General features: G+C 37.1%; 1 protein-coding gene across 1 annotated transcript in view; it reads right to left on the reverse strand.

Annotated features, from left to right (window-relative positions):
* The window catches only part of cdhr2 (cadherin related family member 2), a 28,858-nt gene extending 24,422 nt beyond the window's left edge, over positions 1-4,436 (reverse strand). Inside the window, exons 1-6 of the mRNA XM_066641461.1 lie at positions 4,326-4,436; positions 2,689-2,746; positions 2,317-2,382; positions 1,661-1,797; positions 1,464-1,514; positions 1,291-1,380 (exon numbers count right to left, since the gene is read on the reverse strand). Of these exons, the coding sequence (XP_066497558.1) occupies positions 1,291-1,380; positions 1,464-1,514; positions 1,661-1,797; positions 2,317-2,382; positions 2,689-2,731 (387 nt within the window). The 5' untranslated portion in view covers positions 2,732-2,746; positions 4,326-4,436. The remainder of the gene's footprint in view (positions 1-1,290; positions 1,381-1,463; positions 1,515-1,660; positions 1,798-2,316; positions 2,383-2,688; positions 2,747-4,325) is intronic.
* Between the last annotated feature and the right edge of the window lie 6,245 nt (positions 4,437-10,681).

Below are 10,681 nucleotides of genomic sequence, written 5' to 3' on the forward strand. Positions count from 1 at the left end.
GCAGTGTAGAGAATCCCCACCTCTAGAAAAGACACTCGATAAAAGTAACCCCCCATTGTTGGATGAAACACTCACAGAGGCATCAATCTTGATCTGATAAAAGCCACTCTTCTTCAGTGGCTCCTTCAGCACGATCTCTCCTCCTCTTGGAGAGATGGTGAACATGTTGCGCCCTTCGGCTGGGATGACCTGAGGAGGACAAGCAAACACACAGCCTCAGAATTGGACCAAAATCTTCACAATCAAACCCCATTCATTTCCCAGAAAAGAATTTCCAATGGTGAGGTACCAGTTCCATTTAATCCAATTACTGTTGACTTCCATATACTGAATAGATGTGTGAGAGATGGACCCAACCCTGTGAGTTGATTTAACCCCTTCAAGTCTTAATTAAAATGTCAAAACAGCAATTGTGCATTAAAATAAACAATGTATTTTGACCGGGTGTTTTCAGACTTTTGTACTGTAGTGTATGGCTCTGAAGCTTGGAGAGAAGCTTACTTGATAGATACTGTAACTGATGAGTCCAGCCATGCCCTCATCAGGATCTATGGCCAGCACGGTCAGCAATGTACTTTCCACAGGTGTGTCCTGAAACACAGATCAGAAAATGCTCATGCTTTTATGCTCATGCTGTGTGTAGGACTAGGTTTCAGTTTTTGTGAGGTGTGAGTCTGAGACGAGTCTCAAGTCCCTGAACAATGTCTGTGAGAATCGACAATAATCACTACAACCTGGTCCAACTGGTTGATGATAATGGAAATCTCCTAGTTACAGCCTTGTTCTCAGTGATTCTGGGCAGGATCCTGACCCTAATCAGATTGAGGTGGTTTTTGAAGATGAATAAATAAATGTAAGTTCTAGTCTTGCTGTTAGAACATGGTATAAGTCAGTCAAAGTGCAGTAAGAGTATTCGCGTAAATACCTAAGCCTTTGAGGCTGAGGTAGTGTATAGCTAAGGCCAGGGCTACAGTGTAATCAGTGGGGATTAGAGAATTAACTGCTCTCAGACCCAAACAAGATCAATGCAATCAGAGACACTACTTTAGCACCTCAGAAGGCCAGTGGCTCTCCAAGACTGGAGAGCTCCAGAAAAGAGTTTCACTGCTCCCCAGCAAAGTGAGTTTGATACGTCTTGCTGATTGTTGCCAATGGATGGGATTGCTGTTTCTGATGAGTGTTTTTCAACCTTTATGAACCCTTGTATGAGCAGTTTTTTAATTTATTGGATACCGTTGGATATATCTTGAACACTGAAGTTCAACCACAGAGAGAAGTTGCTGGACTTACCTCGCGAACCTCAACACTGTATGGCAGGTTTTCGAAGGTCGGCTTGTTGTCATTGGCGTCCAGCAAAATAACGGGGATGATTTTGGATGTCTGAAAAACAGACATTGCGAGATAAGAAGGCAATGTGGGAGAAAACTAAAACCAGAAGTGAGTTTAAATCGAGATACACTTACGGCATAAACTCCATCGTTGACGATGACCTCGATGGAAAAGGTTGGCTTTGTCTGAGGGAAGGAAACAGGATCCAGTCATTTACAAAACAAAAGATAAAAAAAAAATCTAACCTTGTTGACAGCCCATGTGTATTTTTTCACACTAGAAGAAGGGGCTTTGGAAAGGGGCTTTTGAATGGTGCCTCTGTTCCTTTTACCTCTCTGTCCATGGTGTTGTTGATGACGGCCACTCCGGTGAATTTGTTAACGGCAAAGTAATAGTTTGAATCTTTAACGCTGTAAGTCAGGTCATCGCCGTCAATGTCGTAGGCATCGATCTGGAAGGCGAACTCACCTGAGGACAATGAAATGTGTTTTTAACAAACAAACGCAGGAATATGTCCACTTGTTTGGTGTGGTGGGTTCTTTTGGTTTTAAAACATGATTAAACCACAGTTTACCAAAGAAATATATATTTCAGACCCTGGAATGTGAATATAAAGAGTGTAAACACATTGATCAATGGCCAGTTTCTGTATCATGATGATCATACATCCACTAATGGGAAGCAAACTTAAAGAAGCAGTCATTCTCCTTCATATTATGAAAAAGCTATATGTATGCCTGGATCAGATTCAGTACCGAATCGCTTCCAAACATGTCCGCCCCCATGTGGGGGACCCACTCAAGTAATTTGATTCTTTAACTGTTTTGGGCTTTGTGTGCTTTGTAGAAAATACATAATCACTTTCATGAATACTAAAATGGACAAAACATTTTGGTTCCTCCATAATTCATCCATCAAATGCCCTGCAGTTGACACGCTGAGTCATGCCTGAGCTCAGGATGTATGCTTATGACTTAGAAACGTTACCTTGGCGGAGATCTTCCCGTAGACGCAGGATGTTCATGTTGATGATGGGCACATTCTGGCAGTAACCTGGCAAACAGCACACAAAATGTTATGTCCATTAATTTTCACATGTTCATGTTCAAATATGCAAAACACCAAAGTATTTGCATACATTACATTAATATGCAAGACCATACTGCAGTCTGTACTGAACGGTAGGAAGTAAAGACCTCCCCCACGGCTAATAAAATAGGTTTCTCATTGGACCAGTCGGACTTGAAGATGATTACTGTACAAATTGTGCAGATAATATTTTTAAATACTTTAAACTCATCCAGTGCAACAACAGCTAGCACTAAGTTCACCAATTTAACCCTTTGCTCACATACTCACAGGTAGTAAAAAAAGTGAGAAGCAGAAATATTGTCTTGCCCATTCTGCTGCTGTAAATCTGTAAACGGAAATTCAGAAGATCCATTTTGAAAACATTTGTCTACATTCTGATACCATTTCAATATTTCCCTTAAGCACCTTAATCAACATTAATAACAAACAGACCAACAGAAATCATCCAAAATGTGTCCAACAATCTCATTAAATTATCTTCCATTATTAGTGGAAAGCACTTTATATTTTTCCTGCAAATTCAAAGTTTTTTCTTGTGCCTTATGTAAGTAAACCTTGTGTTTTGTTTTTGTTTTTTTATTTATGCAATTTTACTTTTATTTATTTATTTATTTATTTATTTATTTATTTATTTATTTATTTATTTATTTATTCATTTATTTTTAACATGTCAGAGAATAGGGCGGCATGGTGGTGCAGCAGGTAGGTGTCGCAGTCACAAAGCTCCAGGGACCTGGAGGTTGTGGGTTCTATTCCCACTCCGGGTGACTGTCTGTGAGGAGTTGGTGTGTTCTCCCCGTGTCCGTGTGGGTTTCCTCTGGGTGCTTCGGGTTCCTCCTACAGTCCAAAAACACACGCTGGTAGGTGGATTGGCGACTCAAAAGTGTCCGTAGGTGTGAGTGAATGTGTGTGTGTGTCTGTGTTGCCCTGTGAAGGACTGGCGCCCCCTCCAGGGTGTATTCCAGCCTTGTGCCCAATGATTCGAGGTAGGCTCTGGACCCACCGTGACTCTGAACTGGATAAGGGCTACAGATAATGAATGAATGAATGAATGTCAGAGAATGTTATGTCAAATTGGCCAATAGGAGGGAGCCTAACTGATGAAACAAAATTGATTTGCATTCGCTTCCATTCAGGTGTTTCACTCTTAACCGAACTCTTTGGAGACAGCCTTTTGCTTTTTGTTAATACACTGCTCTTCCTTTGTTTTTCTCTGGTGTCGAGGATTAGTTCCCTTTTTGAATTTTAGCTGCTCTCAAGGTTCATGAGAGTTGTTTCTGACACTATCCCATCCGTGGTGCCCACTTGAGCCTAAGAGCCAGAACTCTGTAAATTTCCTTTGTGACAAAACCAGCTGTAAAACCAAACTATAAATAAAATCATATTAAATTGATATTTAATGGATATGTCTGATGCTATGTAAAAAATACATTTAAAATAATGGAACGAAGTGAGATCAACAAATAGTTTTAAAAAAGTCCTCTCATCCCTCTACATTGTGTTCAAATGTAACAATGAATGCAATGAAGCATTAGCAACTTTCCAAAATTCTTACAAAAAGTTTACTTTCATTAGCCTACAAGTTTGGAACATAATTTCCTTCTCACAATTTCCTGTTTAGGAGATACCAGGTTTTGTTTTGAGAGCAACAGCATTTAAAAAAATTGTATAAGAACTGTACATATTAACTATTTAATATACTCCAATATAGATTATATAAATACATAAATCTCACATATGCAAATAAATGGATTTCAGGATTTACAAGTGTTCACATGTTTGCATATATTTGTATATTAAAACAATTACAGTTAATTTAATTGATGTAAATATGCATATAAGTATATAGTTAGTTGAGAAACACATAGTACACAAGTTAACATTGTAATAAAAGCAGTACTCACAGCATTCACGCTACTCCTCTCTGTCCCTGTGTCCAGTGTGTGCTTTGGGAGAGGACGGTTACAGTGAAGATGATGAGGATGATGAAGTTGATGATGATGGTGGAGGGACCTTTGACTCTGTGATTGGGACAGATCTGTTGATTGCTGTGTTTCAGTTTTAAATGTGAATTATTAACACACACACGCACAAACTTCCCCCAGTTACTAATCCAATTTTGTAATTTTTACTTACCCCAATGTACTAGTCCTAACATTGCATTATATACTAGTCCTAACACTGCATTATGTACTAGTCCTAACCCTGTTATATACTAGTTCTACCACTTCATGTAGCAGTCCTAACACTGTGTTATATACTAATTCTAACACCTTTTTATGTACTAGTCCTAACACTGTGTTATATACTAGTTTTAAACAGCACTTTATGTACTAGTCCTAACACTGTGTGATATACTAATTCTAACACCTTTTTATGTACTAGTCCTAACACTGTGTTATATACTTGTTCTAACACTGCATTGTATACTTGTCCTAACACCACTTTATGTACTAGTCCTAACACTGTGTTATATACTAATTCTAACACCACTTTATGTACTAGTCCTAATACTGTGTTATATACTAATTCTATCACCACTTTATGTACTAGTCCTAACACTGTGTTATATACTTGTTCTAACACTGCATTGTATACTTGTCCTAACACCACTTTATGTACTAGTCCTAACACTGTGTTATATACTAATTCTAACACCACTTTATGTACTAGTCCTAATACTGTGTTATATATTAATTCTAACACCTTTTTATGTACTAGTCCTAACACTGTGTTATATACTTGTTCTAACGCTGCATTGTATACTTGTCCTAACACAGTGTTAGGACTAGTACATAAAGTGGTGTTTAAAACTAGTATATAACACAGTGTTAGGACTAGTACATAAAGTGGTGATAGAACTAGTATATAACACAGTGTTAGGACTAGTACATAAAGTGGTCTTAGAACTAGTATATAGCACAGTGTTAGGACTAGTACATGAAGTGGTGTTAGGACTAGTATACAGTGCAGTGTTAGAAAAAGTATATAACACAGTGTCAGGACTAGTAAATAATGCAGTGTTAGGACTAGTATATAACACAGTGTTAGGACTAGTACATAAAGTGGTGTTAGAACTAGTATATAACAAAGTGCCAGGACTAGTAAATAATGCAGTGTTAGGACTAGTACATAAAGTGGTGTTAGAACTAGTATATAACACAGTGTTAGGACTAGTACATAAAGTGGTGTTAGAACAAGTATATAACACAGTGTTAGGACTAGTACATAAAGTGGTGTTAGAACTAGTATATAACACAGTGTTAGGACTAGTACATAAAGTGGTGTTAGAATTAGTATATAACACAGTGTTAGGACTAGTACATAAAGTGGTGTTAGAACTAGTATATAACAGGGTTAGGACTAGTACATGAAGTGGTGTTAGAACTAGTATATAACACAGTGTTAGGACTAGAACATAAAGTGGTGTTAGAACTAGTATATAACAGGGTTAGGACTAGTACATGAAGTGGTGTTAGAACTAGTATATAACAGTGTTAGGACTAGTACATAAAGTGGTGTTATATACTAGTTTTAAACACCACTTTATGTACTAGTCCTAAAACTGTGTTATATACTTGTTCTAACGCTGCATTGTATACTTGTCCTAACACCACTTTATGTACTAGTCCTAACACTGTTATATACTAGTTCTAACACCACTTCATGTACTAGTCCTAACCCTGTTATATACTAGTTCTAACACCACTTTATGTTCTAGTCCTAACACTGTGTTATATACTAGTTCTAACACCACTTAATGTACTAATCCTAACCCTGTTATATACTAGTTCTAACACCACTTTATGTACTAGTCCTAACACTGTGTTATATACTAATTCTAACACCACTTTATGTACTAGTCCTAACACTGTGTTATATACTTGTTCTAACACTGCATTGTATACTAGTCCTAACACCACTTCATGTACTAGTCCTAACACTGTGCTATATACTAGTTCTAACACCACTTTATGTACTAGTCCTAACACTGCATTATTTACTAGTCCTGACACTGTGTTATATACTTGTTCTAACACTGCATTGTATACTAGTCCTAACACCACTTTATGTACTAGTCCTAACACTGTGCTATATACTAGTTCTAACACCACTTTATGTACTAGTCCTAACACTGTGTTATATACTAGTTATATCACCACTTTATGTACTAGTCCTAACACTGTGTTATATACTAGTTTTAAACACCACTTTATGTACTAGTCCTAACACTGTGTTATATACTAGTTTTAAACACTTTATGTACTAGTCCTAACACTGTGTTATATACTAATTCTAACACCTTTTTATGTACTAGTCCTAACACTGTGTTATATACTAGTTTTAAACACCACTTTATGTACTAGTCCTAACACTGTGTTATATACTAGTTTTAAACACCACTTTATGTACTAGTCCTAACACTGTGTTATATACTAGTTTTAAACACCACTTCATGTACTAGTCCTAACACTGTGTTATATAATAGTTTTAAACACCACTTTATGTACTAGTCCTAACACTGTGTTATATACTAGTTGTAAACACCACTTTATGTACAAGTCCTAACACTGTGTTATATACTAGTTTTAAACACCACTTCATGTACTAGTCCTAACACTGTGTTATATACTAGTTCTATCACCACTTTATGTACTAGTCCTAACACTGTTATATACTAGTTTTAAACACCACTTTATGTACTAGTCCTAACACTGCATTATGTACTAGTCCTAACACTGCTTTATGTACTAGTCCTAACACTGCTTTATGTATTAGTCTTAACACTGCTTTATATACTAGTCCTAACACTGCATTATTTACTAGTCCTAACACTGCATTATGTACTAGTCCTAACACTGCATTATTTACTAGTCCTGACACTTTGTTACATACTAGTCCTAAGACAGTGTTATATACTAGTCCTAAGACTGTATTATATACTAGTCATAACACAGGGGTTTGGTGTCAGTAATGGCAGTGTTAGGCCTATTATTTAACATTGTGTTAGGGCTGTAAAGATCAAAATCTTAGGTAAAAAATGTATCCTGCTTAAAAAAAACTGTCCCTCAAAAATGAGATTTGTGGTCTGTAACCATAAAAATGACCATGAGTCTCATGTGTTTTAGCTGGAACCGAACCTTATGATGCTATAAAATCTTTACTAGCACTGTGGACACACAACCAAAACATGTTACAAGCCCTAGGCGACTGAAAGCACACAATGAAGTGTTATTCAGATCAAGTAGCCTGAATATGCAGATCGGAACTGATATCTCAACACATCATTTTTTCATTGTTTATTTTATTACGTATCAGATAAAATGTATTTATTTATAACAAATGCAACTTATTGGTGTTAAACATCTCAATATACTTATGTATACTAAACTATATAATAGGAAAGGGCCCTTTGCCATTCTCTTATAAAGCTAACACTGGGGATAGGATTGTTTTTTAATCAAGAGTCACATAAAAAATTCTGATTTCATTATTTTTACACATTTCCCACAAAGCTCCAGGGTCTCTGGGTCCTGGGTCTGATTCTTGCCTTGGGCCACTCTCTATGAGGAGTTTGGAGTGTTCTCCCTGTGCTTGTAGCTCCAGGTGCTAAATTTTGCATGAAAACAACTCATAACAGCTCATGTGTTTGGGTGGGTGAAGTGAAATCAAATAAAAATAAATGAGCAGTTATCAAATCATAAATAATACACTTACTGTAAGTGGTGGCACCATTTCTTAAATTTCCGATCTTATCCTCTCCAGACTTTGGTTTATGGTCTACTTCGCTGAGTCATAAATAGGGAAACAATGACTTATTTCATAGGGCTGAAGACAAATAATATTTAATTAAATATTAGAAGTAAATGTAATATACAGAACTATTTGTCATAATACAGCAAGATCATTTTGTAAAGTTGTAGAATCTCTTTAGAAAAGCCCAAAATCAAATGGAGTTCCATCCAAAACACTCGGAGGAGCTGGAGATGTTTTCATGCACCACTACCAGTCCTTACTAATGCTGTCATAGCTGAATGCCATCAAATCCTCATAAAAATGTAGCATAAATCCTTTATAAAAGTGTAAAAGCAGATCTTATATTAGCTTTCATATGTATTTTACATGTGTATATATTATTTACTAATTTCAGTACTTATCTTTAAGCACTGAAGTTTATTCTACTGTAATACGTGATCGTCATTGTGTTTACTTTTAATAACATGCTATAAAATACCTCAGATAAGCCCAGCCTTAGGTCCTCTTTGGTTGTGTTTATTTTTTATGGTTGGTAACAATGTGTTCACCCTAAAGGGCAAAGGTCACTTACACAAGTTTATTACTGAACTGAACTGAACATAATATATAATGATTTATAATAAAGTTGTAAACCACTGAGTCTGAGGGGTATTATAATAATCACAGGAAGCTCCATGACATTTCACTTAAGTGACAGTAGAACACATTATATTAAATCCACAGTATCTCACTATAAAAATGTGAACATTATTTAAGTGAACAGAGAATCTGAATCATGTCGGTTTACAGAAATCATTTTGTAATCTCCATAGAACAGGGTCTACACCCATTCAATTTCGCTTTTGGCCACTAGAGGGCATTGCAGCAGCACTAAACTAATATACTTATGTCCAAGTAACGTTATCAGCCATATGTTTGTACAATAACTGGAATCAGATATTTAATGTGCACCCTTTGTCACTAAGCTGTGGGTAAGCAACTAGTATAATATCCATAGAACAACATGCAGTGAAATGGGATACTCTGGAGGGGCTGCAGATGAGCCAAAGGTCACGAAGCTCAGTGCCAAGTGTGGGTTACAGAGAACCCTAAAGTTTTCTTGATAGAGTTTTCTTGTTCCAGCACTTTTGGGGTGAATTGCATTGGAGTTTGTGATGTAAAACTAATCAACCAACATCAAAACCTGACCTCACTAATGTTTCTGTGACCGATTGCCTTCCAGTCCTCACAAAACTCTACGTCTAAAGCCTTACCAGTGTAATATTTGGTTACATAAATGTATTTATAGATAGGCAGGCATAACAACCAGCAGAGACGAAGCTGTGCCTCCTGCAAAAGGGGGACAAACTCCCTATTAGTGCCCTTCATTTTGGAAGAAACACTGAATAAAGATGCACCAACCTTTATATATTCTGAATAAGGTAACTCACATATCAGGAATGTTACATCTAGCAGCTATTTAAGCTTCAGTGCCCTGGATATTTTACTGCCATCACCTTCTATTTTTAACCTTAACTCACACGAGGATTAAAGATAATTTCAGGTTCAGTTGCCTACATCATCTGCTTGCATCATTAAAATGTATTTCACTGGCCTCTTTCTCCAAAAAGCAGACAACATTTTTAAATAAATCAGATCTGATGGCTACAGCTGCTCTATCAGGCATGATATCATTACAACGATATTAATTTATGGCTTTGCACCTCACTGCCCTGCATCATGTTTTATGATCTTGACCACCTAGCTGTGACATTGGGATGAAGTTATAGGCTCCGTTCCATAACTTTTTCACTATGTGCCCTTGCTCACTTCCACTCAAAACTCAGAGGAGCATCCTAGCTTTATTACACAAGGGAAACCTCGAGGTAGAAGTGGTGACTCTTTAAACGGCTGTGCATAAGCCATCGAATAGGCTTGTTTCATGGCCCTGGTAGGCTGGGAACCTTTAAATGTATTTTAAAATGTATTGATATTGACTGGTGCACCTTCCCTTATTCTGTAGAAAATGAATGATGCTTCACATCCTAGTGCGGGGAGTGGGGTCTTTATACTGCTGTAGCCGACGCTTCACGTTGAGCATGGTGACCTTTGGCTCAAGTATTGCTGCGTTAGACAGTTCCATTCAGATTCTGTCCTAAGTAGATTATACATGCTGTGTGTGCACACTTGAATGTCTGTGTCCACTAACTGAAAGTGTAGACTCGTTATGTTATTCTAAACAATTTGGAACGAATAAACTTATAGGACAACCCATATGTTGGCGTCAAAGATTTCCCCTGAAGTGAAGTGAACGAGGGCGTGCTGAAACCTGTGCTGAAACGCCGCCCTCATTACTGTAAAGCAAGTCGTAATGGTGGACGCCTTGAAAGCGCTGTTCTTAGGGGTGTTTGAAACACATAAGTCAATATTTAGTGAGTTATAGCAAACCGCAGCCGCTCTTAATTCTTTTTCATAACTTATATCACTTGTTTTTCACGTAAGGTACAACAATAGTCTTGTAAAT

Source organism: Hoplias malabaricus, chromosome 13 (assembly GCF_029633855.1).
Source record: "Hoplias malabaricus isolate fHopMal1 chromosome 13, fHopMal1.hap1, whole genome shotgun sequence".
NCBI classification, from domain to species: Eukaryota; Metazoa; Chordata; class Actinopteri; order Characiformes; family Erythrinidae; genus Hoplias; species Hoplias malabaricus.